This window comes from Electrona antarctica, assembly GCF_951216825.1.
Source record: "Electrona antarctica genome assembly, chromosome: 4".
Taxonomy (NCBI): Eukaryota; Metazoa; Chordata; class Actinopteri; order Myctophiformes; family Myctophidae; genus Electrona; species Electrona antarctica.
Window position 1 is genome coordinate 38,010,454 of NC_136809.1, and position 15,953 is coordinate 38,026,406.

The 15,953-nt window shown below is 44.1% G+C and overlaps 1 protein-coding gene across 3 annotated transcripts in view; it reads right to left on the reverse strand.

Moving 5' to 3' along the window:
- sh2d3a (SH2 domain containing 3A) overlaps window positions 1-15,953 on the reverse strand; it is a 29,735-nt gene that overhangs the window by 7,355 nt on the left and 6,427 nt on the right. For all 3 annotated transcript variants that reach the window (XM_079498509.1, XM_079498507.1, XM_079498508.1), the window contains 8 exons: window positions 10,044-10,083; window positions 9,206-9,322; window positions 6,180-6,323; window positions 4,757-5,067; window positions 4,161-4,246; window positions 2,916-3,038; window positions 728-873; window positions 67-252 (listed from right to left, as the gene is read on the reverse strand). In XM_079498509.1, the coding sequence (XP_079354635.1) occupies window positions 67-252; window positions 728-873; window positions 2,916-3,038; window positions 4,161-4,246; window positions 4,757-5,067; window positions 6,180-6,323; window positions 9,206-9,322; window positions 10,044-10,083 (1,153 nt within the window). The remainder of the gene's footprint in view (window positions 1-66; window positions 253-727; window positions 874-2,915; window positions 3,039-4,160; window positions 4,247-4,756; window positions 5,068-6,179; window positions 6,324-9,205; window positions 9,323-10,043; window positions 10,084-15,953) is intronic.

Sequence of the window (15,953 nt, forward strand, 5' to 3'; positions counted from 1 at the left end):
TTTGGTGGCCTCCCTGTAGTAACTCTGAGGGCCCCTAGGGGGTCCCTGAACCCCTGCTGTACGTACGTGTGGACGCTCAAAGTGCCAGTCCTCGTCCTCGTCCCGTTGAGTCTCTGCTGACTCCGCCCCCTGCCCCGCGGCCTTCTGGGACTCCAGGAAGCTGAAGGAGGTCTCTGTGAGCCGCGCGCGGCTTTGCCACTTCTCCTCGGCCCGCAGGCGGTCCACGTGACTCTTCTGACGAGACTCTGGGAGCTGGACAACAACAACAACAACAACAACAACAACATTATATCATAAAATACTGTTTAGTCAATGACTAAATTGGCTAATTATTGCAGCCTCTATGGCAGTGGTCCTCAAACATTTTCAAGTCAAGGACCCCCAAATTGATATTGTATTTGGCCACGGACCCCCATCTGTTTCAAAAGTTTCCAAACATTTTTCAATATTTGTTCAAAAATCTTCAAAAACAGTGGATGCTTCGTGCTGCACTTGTGAGCTTGTAGATCTGCTATTTTTCAATAGCAACTATGGATAAAGTGGTTAAAATGATTGTGATGCTGCATTAACTGTTTTAGCTGGAGACCCCCAATCCCCCACCCCACTTTGAGAACTACTGCTCTAAGAATCTGTTAATTAGCCGGGGACCCCTTGGAACCCCTTCAAGGACCGCTTCACTTTGAGAACCAACAGCTTTAAATGCAGTGAGAATGTTTTGATTGATTACCTGCACGACCAGCTCATCGTAGAAGGAGGCGGGGTCAACTGGAGGACGAGGCGTGGTGTGAGGGAACACGGCGGAGACCCTGAGGGGCTTGGGGGGGGCTCTGGAGTGCAGCTGTCCATCAGACCCTCGTAGAGTCACCCCACCTCCTTCAGCAACAAGCAATTCAATTAAAAAACACATTAGCTTCATTGGCATGACAAAACATAATAAAAACATTTTAAGACAAAAATGGGGAAAGTATGTGGAGGGGCTATAGCATTTTGTTAAACAGAGCAACATTATACTGTATACTGTATACATGTTGGCTGGGGTATGGAGCTTTTCAAAACAAATAGCAGAAAAAGACGCTGCAGTCACTTTTGGGACAATTAGCAGCATTCACTATATTCACACGGCAGTCATTTTGCTATAACGTCACCGTCACTGTCGATCTTTCTCCCAGGAAATAAAACGTCTGGGTTTCCGAGGCTACTGTCGATCTGGTCGATACAAGATAATATTTATTGATGACCTTCAGACATCAGGCCTGAAGAAGGTCATCAGTAGCCTCGGAAACCCAGACGTTTTTATTTCAAGGGAGAGAAAAGAAAGTCTGGGACCGAGTCCACTTCAATTCGGCATAGAGTAGCGCAAACGTCGATCAGTCTGCTGATTTCTGATCGTCTGCACCTTTGTTAAATTGACGCACACACGCACACCCGTACACACACACACACACACTCCTCTCTGTCTCTGTCGCTCTAATGAATTAGTCTCATGTCTAGATTCTCCCGGCGGATCCTGCCGGAAGCTGCCTATGCCATAGAAAGCATAGGTGGACCCCAGGCTAGGTCATCAGTGACCCAAATGTTGCCTCCTTCAATAAATACTCTTGTACCGAGCAGAGCGTATTTCTATTAGTGATGTGCACTTGCCTACGCACCTGCTCCTATGACAAAGTCACAGATCTTACTTTGAAAGCCCTGCCTCTTGGTACAGCAGCAGGCAGTGGGCCCATTCAAAGCATTATCTCAGGATGCTACAAAATGTCTATCTACGTCCTGTAAGTAGACTAAGAAAATAAAACTAGTGTTGTTGACTAATCATTACAACTGGCTCTTATTTTGAAGAGGAAGAGGAAGTCCGTTTTGGTTAGCCAAGCTGGATGACAAGTTATGATGCCGGCAAGCACTATATAGTCTAAATTAGCCCCTTTCGGAACCCTCGGTTACCTTTTCTGTATTTGGGACGTCGGTACCCTTTAGGGTCCCTTGAATGTCAATCCACTCTCCATGGTACGCACTGGTACCACTGTCTGGTCACGGACATATTGAAATATAACGTCGCTTGAGTGTTGATGAGATGTTTCAAATATGCAACAAGGTGCAGTAGGAGACAGAGGAAACGTGTGTGAATCGGCACTAATCGGCGTTGCTGTTTGATTAAAAATACTTAACGGCAACAAAAACCATGCATCTCTGACCTAAACAATGTACACACTTTGGAAGTACGTTAAACATGGAACCTCAGCGGCATTAGGCGAGTAGTTCATTGTATAAGTCTCATGCTGGCTCACGCTGGTAAAATCATCAACAACAGCAACTGCCAAAAAACATTACCAGATAGGCTACAGTACAATACTGTTACTGTCACTGCCTGCAAGTATGAGTTGTTATGAAATTGAAGTTCACTTAGCCTGCATATATCATGCCCTTAAATAGTAGTGCTTGTACTTGGAACTGTTTGGCTGCTGTGCCAATTCTTATAAACATTTTAGTTCATTAGTTGAAGTGGGTCTGTGCACTGTGGTGCTGAATGGTTTGAATCTGTGTGAGAGAAAACTGCAGACCCACAGTTGCTGGGATGTGTTTGTTTTAAAGCGATGTTCAGTTCAGTTATTATATCGCACCATAATGCATCGTTGTCGTACAGTGGGGAAGAGGGGGGATCAGTTCAGGGGGCCAGATCGTGCGCTCTGCCCCCCCAGCCCAGTATTGACTTCTTCTGTCAGTGTGTGTGTGTGTGTGTGTGTGTGTGTGTGTGTGGGTGTGTGTGTGTCTCGAAACGTTCTATTTCTTATATTGCCTATCCCACTGTTGGTCCTGCACCTGCACCTGCCATCCAGCGGATGTGCCAGTTTTATTGTATCTCTGTGATCCTATCTCTTATTTCATCATCTGTACAGTGTGCTCACGTGTGTGCATGTTACCTGGAGGGGTGGGGCGTGTTGCGTGTCGTGGGCGGGGGCTTAGCAAGGGTTCGCTGCCGGTGCGGAACACCGGGGAGATGGGGGCGGGGCCGGCCCTCTCCGATTGGTTGTTCTGAGGAACGCCTGCAGAGAGAGAGGGAGGGGCAAAACCAGTAAATGGAGCCGTAAATAAATAACACGACGGTTCAAGATTAGGACACACGTCCACAGTTTATGCAAATGATTCACACCAAGGGTGTGTCAGTCGTTTCCTCTGATCTGCTGTGAGATTACCCATAGAGCAGTGGTTCTCAACCTGTGGGCTGGGGCCCACTGGGGAGCCGTGAGGAAATTGCAACTGGGTCCCCAAATAAATGTAATGGCAAATATGGCAATGCCATGTTTTTTACACACACACAAGCATCAAAAGTAGCAGATCCACAAGCTCTAAACGTGGTGCGAAGTGACATGTTTCAAGCTTGTAGATCTGCTACCTTTGCTGCTTTTGAATTTGAATCCTGAAAAGTAACAGTTTCTGATATATGAGTATTTAAAGTCTACCCTATTAGTTCCATCCAAGTTCTGAAAATGCACAACAAAAAATAAACTAAAATTACCACATCATCATTATCATATCTGATAAAATAAAATAAATAAAGCAATAAAATAAAAAATAAGCACTAAACTGAAAAACGTGTGTGCAAAATTACACTCTCCGGGGGTTCAATTAACAATCAGTATATTGTTTTATTTTATTATTATTTAAAAAAAATTATCCCACGGTTTTGTAACCCATTTTATCACCCAGTGTCAATTATCTAATGTAATCCTGGGCTCTACACTCCCTCTGCCAACCTGGCGAGAGCAACGGACTGACCTCATGCTTCCTTCAATGCATGAGGAGTCCAAGCTGCTGCTTTTCACCTGACAGGGGGGAGTTCCCCAGTTGGACGTAGCGTGTGGAAGGAACACGTTATTCCAACCAGTTCCTTTCCTCTCCATTAGCCACCCCGGGTGGCCGGGGGAGGCAGTTTAGAGACCAGGATTACTGCATGTTTTTTGTGAGGGTACCTACCCTAGGAGACATAGGGAGAACATACAAACCCCACCTTGGGTATGGGCACTGATGACACGGAAGAGAGAACGTGCCCCCAGTGCCCCCAGCAGGAATCGAACTGTGCCACTGTGCCCAACAATCAGTATTGTACTGCTGTGAATGTGTAGTACTGTGCCTGTGGGTAGGCTGTGAAATATAATAATACCTACCTTTGGGTAGGTTGCTGTCCGACTGTGCAGACTGCATCGAGGGCCTTCGTCCCAGGTTCTCCAGGTTCGCAGGCTGACTGCCACACCTGCCACAATACAAATAGAATGTGTGTATAGATAGATATGTGCATATAAGATATGTAGATAGGCATCCCAGGGGATACAAAAATATCATAACCAACGGTTAAATGGCTAAACCTAGTAAACCTACAGTAAATCGCCATACAACCTACTTTAAAAGCTTGGTAAACGGGCACAACACCAGATGGAGCTCCACTGATCTCACCCCCCCCCCCCCCCCCCCAGATTTGGCACAAACATGGGGATGAAAATAGCACCCGCTCTTTCAACTGGACCTAGACAAGTCCTCTAGCTTGCCAAAATAATGTATTTCTGTAAATATTGTTCCTAGTATTGATGATTTCGAGTAGATAGTATTGCATGTCTTTATGTGTCTTAATGAACACAGGACCACAATGGAAACAAGCCCTCACAGCTTTTTGTGTTATCCTTTTAGCATTATTGTATAACGTATATGTACTGAACTTTTTGCAAACTGTTAACAAAGTATTCAATCAATCAATCAATCCACCCACCTGAGTAGTTGATTGGGCAGCTCCAGCCTATCACAGTGTGCCGAGCTTAAGCTGAACCTCTTGCTGCGCTCCGACTGGTGGCGCTGACCCCCCGCCGCCGCCCCTCCTCCTCCTCCTCCTCCGTTGCGGCTGTGTGCCGCCGACTGGCGCTCGCTGATGACACGCAGGGGGAGGGTCCGCGTGATGGGGTGGAAGACCACCGCCCCCGACAGGTGGGAGATGGGCCGACGCCCGCCCACACAGAAGCGGATCAGAGCGGGAACGTTGTCGAAGCGGTCTTCCTCGAACTGGAACAGCTCCCGGGAGTAGCCCTGTGGTGCACCCACACACACACACACACACACACACACACACACACACACACACACACACACACACACACACACACACACACACACACACACACATATTACTACCCACGTGGCTTTATTTTGCACTTTTAATCATTCATTGCACTTTTAATCAATATTAACCTTAAACCTTAACCCTATTATATCTAACCCATAGGGCTAGGTATAGCTAATCGACAAATTGTTTGATGTATGGGGACCACGGATTAAACTAGCATTCTTGCTAAATGCTAAATCCGGTGCATTTACACGGCATTGTATGTGTGGTGTTCATAATATATTATGCAATGTCCCTCCCAAATAAAGTATAAATAAATAATCCTCCTAACCCTGACCCCAACCTGAATATTTTACTAATTGTATCCTTAGCTCAAAAGATATTTCTTAGCCAAGAAAATGACCAGGTCCTTCAAGAGGATCAGACAAATCCTCATATTATACATCTGCTTCTTTGAAAATATCCGAACAACAAAAAATGTATTTAATTCGCAAACGCCTCGCATTGTGAGCTTGCTGTGAGCTACTATTTTAAAAACATCTTGACAAAATTATTAATGTAGAAAAAAGAGAGAAAGGAGCCCATCTGTTTGGCTGGATAAGTAAAATCACAACAAGGTGCTCTTTGAGTGCCAAAAAAGGAAGAGACCAAGGCACTTTTGCAGTGTTGATTTTGACATAATTTTTTTATTTCGTTTTAGTCATCTGAAATGTTTTAGTTTTAGTCAACTAAATATCATAAGATTTTAGTCTACTAAATGTACTGTTGATTTTGTCGAGAAAACAATAATATTTTGGTGGGCCTTTGTTGACGGAATTGTCAGTATATTTAGTCTTAGTTTTAATCATCAGAGCTTAGTTTTTATTTATTTTTTGTCAGCGAAAAAAGTCGACGAACTCAGCACTGTACCGTTGTGGAAAAATGTATACATTTGAAACATTTTAACAACACAAATCTTGTATGGGCTTCCCTGGCACAAAATATTTTTGGATGGGCGCGTCCTGTGGCCAAATACATAATACTTTGCGGGTCCTTTCCTTAACATGAAAAGAAAGGCTGTTTCACACACACACACCTTCTTGGGCCGTAAGACCACGCGGATGATCTTGAAGTGCATGGGCTCATCCCTCCAATAGCAGCTCAGGACGTAGTCCCCGGGGGCGGAGCTTGAGTCCCGGACCAGGAAGTCCCCGTCCCTCTCCAACAGAGACTCTGCACCCTAGAGAGAAGCATATCATTTAATGGTAATTACAATCTGCCATTCTGCATTGGCTGAATGCAAAACGAGACAACAAGGACACCGCCACCCCCAAGTGGGTCGTTAAAAGATTGTCATTCATCTGCACACAACCTGGTGTAATAAATACCATGGGCCACGGCATTGTCCATATGGCCTCAATGTGTGTGTGTGTGTGTGACGTGTGTGTGTGTGTGTGTGTGTGTGTGTGTGTGTGTGTGTGTGTGTGTGTGTGTGTGTGTGTGTGTGTGTGTGTGTGTGTGTGTGTGTGTGTGTGTGTGTGTGTGTGTGTGTGTGTGTGTGTGTGTGTGCATGCGCATGCGCGTGTGTGCGAGAGAGTGTACTTTGTGAGAGTTCTTGTACTTTGCTCCTCTTGAAAGCCAAATGTAGACAAAGGCAGACAATGAAAACTGGTGCCTGGTTTACACACGTAGCCTATGTTAATACATACTAGTAGTATTGCACATACATCTATACGTCTGTGTGCATAATGCATGTACGTACGTATGTATGTATGTATTGTTAGGCAGAAACCTCATCTCCATATTCTAACTTTTGTTATTCAACGGTATATAGAGTCGATACTATAGAGACGATTTCAGCATTCTGTTGACAGGAGGAGACACCTCCTGCCAGTGCATACGTCAAAACAAAAGACAATCTAAAACAACAGCAGCAGCATATTGTGGGTACTGTATATGCTGGCTATAGCTAGTTAATTAACAATTGTTCGGCTGGCGGTGTGTGTCATTTCCCAAAAGCAGGAAATTCACAAAGGCTGTTGTAACGTTTGAGGACAGCAGCTGCATATGGTTTAGTGTTTACAGCCGATCCTGAATCCATCTACAGCAGTGGTCCCTAAAGTGGGACCCCCAGGTTACGTAAAGAAGGTTTGAGGACAACTGATCTACAGCATATATTGTCTCTGGCGGGTGGAAACCTCATTATGTACAAATTTAAAACTCTTTTCAGGATTCAAATTCAAAAACAGCAAAAGAGCTTGCAGATCCGCCACTTTTGATGCTTTTGTGTGACGCTGTGTAGAATGATCAAGTAGGGCGTTAATTTACGAAAAAACACAAAAAGTTAGAATATGTAGATGAGAGATGATAATGCCTGTAGTGCCCTCTCTCTGCTCAGAGGTCCATGGTACCAGACATGTACAGTATCATATAATGTGGTTAGTGTACCTCTGCTCAGAGGTCCATGGTACCAGACATGTACAGTATAATATAATGTGGTTAGTGTACCTCTCTCTGCTCAGAGGTCCATGGTACCAGACATGTACAGTATCATATAATGTGGTTAGTGTACCTCTGCTCAGAGGTCCATGGTACCAGACATGTACAGTATCATATAATGTGGTTAGTGTACCTCTGCTCAGAGGTCCATGGTACCAGACATGTACAGTATAATATAATGTGGTTAGTGTACCTCTCTGCTCAGAGGTCCATGGTACCAGACATGTACAGTATAATATAATGTGGTTAGTGTACCTCTCTGCTCAGAGGTCCATGGTACCAGACATGTACAGTATCATATAATGTGGTTAGTGTACCTCTCTGCTCAGAGGTCCATGGTACCAGACATGTACAGTATAATATAATGTGGTTAGTGTACCTCTGCTCAGAGGTCCATGGTACCAGACATGTACAGTATAATATAATGTGGTTAGTGTACCTCTGCTCAGAGGTCCATGGTACCAGACATGTACAGTATAATATAATGTGGTTAGTGTACCTCTCTGCTCAGAGGTCCATGGTACCAGACATGTACAGTATCATATAATGTGGTTAGTGTACCTCTCTGCTCAGAGGTCCATGGTACCAGACATGTACAGTATCATATAATGTGGTTAGTGTACCTCTCTGCTCAGAGGTCCATGGTACCAGACATGTACAGTATAATATAATGTGGTTAGTGTACCTCTCTGCTCAGAGGTCCATGGTACCAGACATGTACAGTATAATATAATGTGGTTAGTGTACCTCTGCTCAGAGGTCCATGGTACCAGACATGTACAGTATAATATAATGTGGTTAGTGTACCTCTGCTCAGAGGTCCATGGTACCAGACATGTACAGTATAATATAATGTGGTTAGTGTACCTCTCTGCTCAGAGGTCCATGGTACCAGACATGTACAGTATAATATAATGTGGTTAGTGTACCTCTGCTCAGAGGTCCATGGTACCAGACATGTACAGTATAATATAATGTGGTTAGTGTACCTCTCTGCTCAGAGGTCCATGGTACCAGACATGTACAGTATAATATAATGTGGTTAGTGTACCTCTGCTCAGAGGTCCATGGTACCAGACATGTACTGTATAATATAATGTGGTTAGTGTACCTCTGCTCAGAGGTCCATGGTACCAGACATGTACAGTATATAATAACAGTAAGTAAGACGCCCTGAAGTCGAGAGGTCCCGTGCGCGCATCCATCTAGGACTCTAGGTGATGGCAGACTGCTGAGTGAGCGCTGGCGCTTTGGCATAGGGGGTCAGATCAACATATGGAATGAATTCTGTACTGGCCATATATGGAGCGTGTCTTGAGTGTACAGGGTTTGATGAGGTCAGATCATCATATGGAATGTCATAACAGGTCAGCTCCATATATGGAGATCTAAGGGTTTGAGGTCAGATGTAGAGTTGCTGGCCGGCTCCATATATGCAGATCTAGGTGATGATCCAGTCTTCTCCATGTATGGCAATCCAGGGTTTTATGAGGTCAGTGTCGTGATCTTCATATATGGAGCGTCGACCATATGTAACAGGCTGATGGCCATATATGGTGGCGTGACCTGACGGACGGACAGACAGGTTTTCATAGTAAATGCGACCTGCGGTCGCAATAATACCTCTCTGCTCAGAGGTCCATGGTACCAGGCGTGGCTCCTCAGGTCGTCTGTGCTTAACTTCAGCTCCTCTTCCAGCTCCTTCTTCAGGCTATCCATGTCTTTACGACCACCGAACACCTGGCGCGCGCACACACGCACACACACACACACACACACACACACACACACACACACACACACACACACACACACACACACACACACACACACACACACACACACACATGATATTGCCACAGCCGTAGTATCAGGTGTGTATACTGATGGAGTGAGAGATGTAATGAAAGACAAACTCAGTTTGCAGAGGTAAACAGAGACAAGATAAACAGAGGAAGAGCAAGTTTCAAGAGAGAAATATAGCTCACAAAAGATAGACAAGAGAGATGTAGCAGGATAGTTGGAGAGAGGCAGAGAGAGGTCGAGATGGACAGAGAGAGATAATTAGGCCTGTCACATTTATTACATAATCATCTAATCACAATTATTTGAGATAATTTTCATAATCGTTTCCACGTTGAAAAATGTTGATACATTTTCAAATGCAGAAATAATAATAATAATCTACAAACTTGGTTTGCGTTGTAAGCTTGTAGATCAGCTATTTCCTCTATTTTAAAAAAAAGATTACGAGGCCTAAAAGGCCAAAATGAAAGGTATCGTTTTATTCTGTTCCAACATTCAATGAAAAAAATAATATACGGTATAAAAAAATTAAATCATGAATCGCAATTTTAATCATCAACTTAAATCTTGTAATCGCCCTATAGACGGAGAGATTTAGCAAGGTAGTTGGCAAGAGAGAGACAGAGATGGACAGACAATAAGTCTAGCCTCTTACCTTCAGCTGGCTGAGGTATGCGGCCACACTCCTCCTTTTGCTGAAAAACAACACAAGGTCGTTTCAAACATTATAATACTAAAACTATCTCGGGGGAATGGCAGATGACGCCATCATGTTTTTACCCCACAGAACAAGAGCAGGACCTCGGTGGAAACAAGGCCGCTGCCAAGTGCCAAGGTCTGCCTCTGTCATTATAACACCAGAGAGAGGCTGACACTCCTTTAATAGCCTGCATCCTTCCTTCCTTTCTCTCTCCTTCCGGCTTCCTGCCCTCGTAGAGACAAGGGCCCATGGATAGACCCCTCATAATGTACGGTACAGCTCAGGACAGCAGAACTGGGACGAACCCTTAGGTAGGCTATCATTTCGTTGCTGTCAGGCAGAAACCTGTTTTTTGTGATTGTCGCTCAAATGTAGCAGATCCGCAAGCTCGAAGCTTGTTTTGAGCTTTTGAGCTGTGTTAGCATTTTTTGTTTGTACCACAGAATGTGATGATGTGATGATGTATGATGTATGATGATAAGAGCGCCCCTCACTTCACACTAGTGTGATTTTTTTTATTTGAATCCTGAAAAGGAACCGTTTTGGGCAGAGACAGTGGTTCTCAAAAGGATACCTTGTTATAAAATGTACAATACAATATAGGCTGTGATATATTGTGATTATACTATGGCTTCTTCTTGAGGGGTTGTTATGAACTTATGACCCTAGGGTCATGTATACTTCCCCTTGCACTGTGCATGCCCCCCCCCCCCCCCCCCCCCCCCTCATTTGTATGGGTATGTGGCGCTGATTGAGTGATTTGTTAGCAGGTAACCTCGCATCACCAGATTTTCCACCTCGGAGGAAAGCCTGGTCTGTGTTCCTAAATCGCCCGTGGGTTCCTGTCTAGGTGTGGTTTAGAACGGATGCGTCGCTTTGTCAGTTTGTTAGTCTCGCCAGGCAGTCACTATGAGTTGTAATAAAATATGGATATACCAAACAAACTATTTCAAGATAAGAGGTACTTGAAGAAATTATGATGGAGGGAATTATTTTGGGTAATTCTTATTCCGGTTTGGGGGTTCCGGCCTGATGACTACAAACCATCTACAAACCAGACTACAGCATGACGTAAGTTATCACCCGCTCCCGGACGGATCATATAAAGCCGAAATGCTAGGCCTCCCAGGCTTTATGATCCGGTCTGAATGTGAGTGGTTGACTAGTAACTAGTAAGGGGAACCTGGCTGCTGATTGGCTCCTGTGACCATGTTCTCAACTATAAAGCTGGTTGTCACCATTTGAGTTCTCGGATCTTCATTATATCACCAGACTCGCCTGTTCCCCACATTCCCCATTGGCTAACATTGCCTTCCAAAGTTTGCAGGATTGGTCCGTTTTGAACAAAATGCCTCAAAGCACAGTGTGCGATTACCGTGAAATTATGCACACACATTCCCACTAGGCCGAGAAAGAAATGCTACTTAAAAATGTTCAAATCAGCCTCATGGCTTTGTTTTTTTTTTTTAAAACCTGCGTGGTGGACAGGACTGGCTGTTTGGGGACTGGGAAGGAGAGAGTCAGTTTTCTATGTTACACTTATTGCAATCTGGCAACCAATTTGGTGAATGTGTGTGTGTGTGTGTGTGTGTGTGTGTGTGTGGGGGGGGGGGGGGGGGGGGGGGCTTGATGGTGGGCACCACCTCCTCCATTTTTGTGTAGATACAGGAACTCTGATTGGCTCCTCCCCTTTCATAGTCCACTTCCTCCTGGGTGCTTCTGTGTTTATTCCTACCAACAACAAACTACATGTATGAGTCTCTGAGAGATTACACCTATAGTGACCGGACGGACCCCTAGGCTGGATCTTAACATAAATAAATAAATACAACCTGAATAAATTCCAGGGGGGTCCCGACTCCCCAGAAAAATGACTTAATATACAGCATCAAAACTTTTACCACTTCACCTGTATCAAGATATTCAATAATAGCTGATCTACAAGGCCACAGAAACGCCTTATAGATACAGTAGGTTATTTTTGTAAGATTGTAAGATTAAGATTTTGTAAGATTGACAAATCTAGTTTATTTTTTAAATGGTTAGCTTCATAGCATAATTGCAAAATATGTCATATAACTATAGCCTATTAAGGTTTTCAGAAAAAAAGGGACAAAAAAATCACTATCTGCCTAAGTCATCTCTTTGCCTAAATTGCTGATTCATCCTGCCTTATTGCCTATTCTCAGCCTACCAGAATGCTTGACTTAGGCGGCTAGTTATTTGGAATGTAACAAGCATTCTGATAGAGGCAGGGTGAACCAGCAGTTTTAGGAGAGTAGAGTGAGATAGGCTATCACAATTTGACCAAAATATATGACTTAGGCAATTATGCTAAGAGGCTAATGAAATGTTGGAATGATTTGGAACAATTCCAACACAAATTCTTCTGATGGTCCCTGGCACAAATTATTTTCAGATCAGGGTCCACACGGCCCTAAATATAAATTGAAGGCATCCTTCTTGACATGAAAATGTAAGGACCACTGTACACACAATATACTAATGCAGAGACAGTACACGTGGTTCTCAAAGTGGGCTCTGGGGACCCCCAGTGGTCCTTGGGTGTTGGGGAGTACCAGGGGGTCCACAGCAAAAGTAGTTGGTGCAGCATCACAATCACTAGTTTAACCATATACTTTGGCTATTCAAAAATAGCAGATATACAATCTTATTGTAGATCTGCTATATTTGTGCAAATGCTTGATTTTATTTTTTTAAAGGAAACTTTTTTTTAACTCAAATCTTTGCTTCTGGGGGGTCCCTGGCACAAACTCCTTTCAGATGGTGGAGTGCCAAATACATATCAATTTGGGGGTAATTTAATGTACTACTGTTTAGATATTAGTACACAGCACGCACACAAAAGTATAGGAAAACTAAAGGATTTGACGCACCACAGTCAGTCATAATACAGTATGGCCGGTGGCCCAGATCCAGAAAGATAAGCAACAGTAGGTTTAGTGAGCCATTCTGTTCTGTTGAAGGGGCGTTGGCTACACCTGGCTGGAAAACACACCTGTGCGTCAGGGTTGTACTGTAACTGTACATGATTACCTCATGTTTTAAAACAAAACTGTAATTTCCACTGTGAGTGTTATAGGAGTTTCACAACTATAGAATAGGTAAACCCCCAATAGAAACAACGTGGAAAACAACGACATTGCATGACTTAAAACTGGGTCACATCTCAAGGGTGTTATAACAGGTGAACTGGCCCAAGACAAGAGGAGCAGCACAGTTACCTAGATTTTAAACTATCTTTTTTAAACTAGGCTATATATAATTTTAGTTTAAAGACTTTTCCCCTCAACATATTTGATACTAGTCAAGACTCAAACAAACGCGACAACGTGCACAGACAAGCCTCCACATATTAAAGCACACAAAGCAACAGTCACATTGCGAGAGAGAGAGAGAACAGACTTTATAAGCTGTCAAAAAGTCAAGTTTATCCAGATGTTCTTACCTGTCACTCAGTCCAAACTCAAAGAACCCTCGTCTCGCACATTGTTTATTTGTTTGTTCTTCTATCCAGCGGTTTGGTTCGGCTCGGTTCACGATTTGACACACAAACACACCCAACAACAACAGCTGTATGTGTGTGTGTGTGTGTGTGTGTGTGTGTGTGTGTGTGTGCGACTCCTGGTCCCTCCCTCTCCGTCCTCCAGTTCCAGCCTCTGTCTCCCCCGTCCCGTCCCGTGCCGTCCTCGTCAGCCTCGCCTCTCCCCTCCTCGGACGAGTTCCCACAAGTTCTCCCCGAGTCTTCCCCTGTCCCAGGCTCTCCCAGGCTGTCTCCGCCCCGGGCAAAGAGGCTCTGGAACGCGGCCTGCTATCTGCATTCTCCAGGAGGCATTCCTCAGATACCGACCTCACCGCGGGAGGGGAGGGGAGGGGAGGAGGGGGGGGCTCAGGGCTCACCTGTGTGTCTGTCTATCTATCGGCACCACGGCGTTATCGCCGACATTAGTGGCCTTGTTGAATCCTGAGACCACAGAGGGCGCTGTTTTGCAATTTGGATAAATTCCCCGTAGTTTTCTTTCTTTTTTTTCTTTCGCTTTTTGCATGCCCCGCATTGGCGCATTCAGAATAGCAGACCTATAATCAGTGAGCTTGTGATAGGTCTCATATAGTCTTGAAGGCCGTTCTAATTTGTGACGAAGCTAGCCTGCCTTTTGGTCCCGTATAATCTCGACTCGCGTCACCACCCCTATACTCTATGGTCACCACTGACCACTGACCAACTTTCCACCCCGGAGGAAAAGGTCCTGGATGAAGACGGCCTCATAGGCTTTAGCCTGGAGCTCCACATTTCGATAGATCACCAATGTCGGTGTAAAACATGTAATAGAGCCCAATACTCAACCACATGGTGCTGCTTTATACTACTAAATCTCCTGTTTTGGGATTTTTTTTAAAGGCCAGATAATTGGCTGTTTGTTAGGATATCTAGTGTCAATAGGCTCTACTGAGGCAACTGAAGGTTATTGCTCAACTTCTGTCTCAAGGGTAAGGTGTTGTGCAAACAGCAGGCTAGGCTACGCACGCATGCTTGTCTGATTTACTGTGTCAGGACAGGAGGCATGAAATGAATACAGATGTATTGTGGACTGACTCTCCTTCAGTTATTAGATCAGTGACTGTGTGTGTGTGTTGACTGTAGAGACTAGAGTTAGATGGATTACAGCAGTCTCTCAAACCTAGTTTACCATGCAGGACCTGCACCACCTGAATATATTTTTTGCCAAATGTTTCCTATTTTTTTCCAAGATAAAAACAAAAGCTGATGCACATGTATAGGCTAGGGTTAAAGTGGTTAAAACAGATTTTGATGCTATATGAACTCATTTTGCTGGGGACCCCCTGGGAAAGGACCCCTGGGGTTCCCCGGACCAGAGAGTTAGATCAATGGTTCCCAAAATTGAATGAATGTTGCCTGTGACAAAAACTAGAGAAAATAGCAGATCTACAAGCTCACAACGTATCTGCATTGTGAGCTTGTATGTTGTTGTTTTTTTGTGTGGAATTTAAAAAAATAAAGGGATATTTACTTAAACCCGTAAACATTGGTCCGTGAGTCACGACCCACAAATGGGTCCTGACCCACTGTTTGGGAACCAGTGAGATAGCTGAGTGTTCCGTCTCAGAGATGGATTACAGAACAGACAGACAGACAGGCCTTAAGCCTCTACACATCCCCATGACTCCTGAATCAGTCCTGATCCCGTTAAGCTACCAGCTACAACCACATTTTACCAGCAGAGATTTGTCTGAACTTGACTCTTTTTGAGAGAGGACACAGCTTTCCAGTTGTCACAGTCTCAGTAGATCTGAGATTAGAAAGATGTATCTGCTGCCAATGGAATTTGAATCTGAATTATTTTAAACCCATTTCCACAATGAATTGTGCAATGGGTTTGTGTACCTGAACTTTTACATTGTCGTTGCTGTCGGGCAGAAACCTCTCAATTTTTTGATTTTTTTTAATGTGCTTTTATGCCATTATTGAGAGTGAAGTGAAGTTAGACAGGAAGCTGTGAGAGAGACATGGTGAGTATGACTCCCAGCAAAGTCCGTCGGGATCTGGACTCGAAACTTCGACACACTGTCAGGCTACTGCGTCAAGTACAAAAGTCACAGATCTACAAGCTCGAAATGTGGCACAAAGCGGTTTGAATCCTAAAACCAGTTTTGGACATATGAGGTTTCCACCCGAACAAAGACAATACAGAATTTTAATGTTATCCGAATCCTTTTAAAACAATGAATTGCAGAATGGCTTGGGGTGTACCTTAACTTTTACATAATTAGAGCCATAGGCCTCTGTAATATTTAAATATACCTAATATCTTTTTATTTATATTT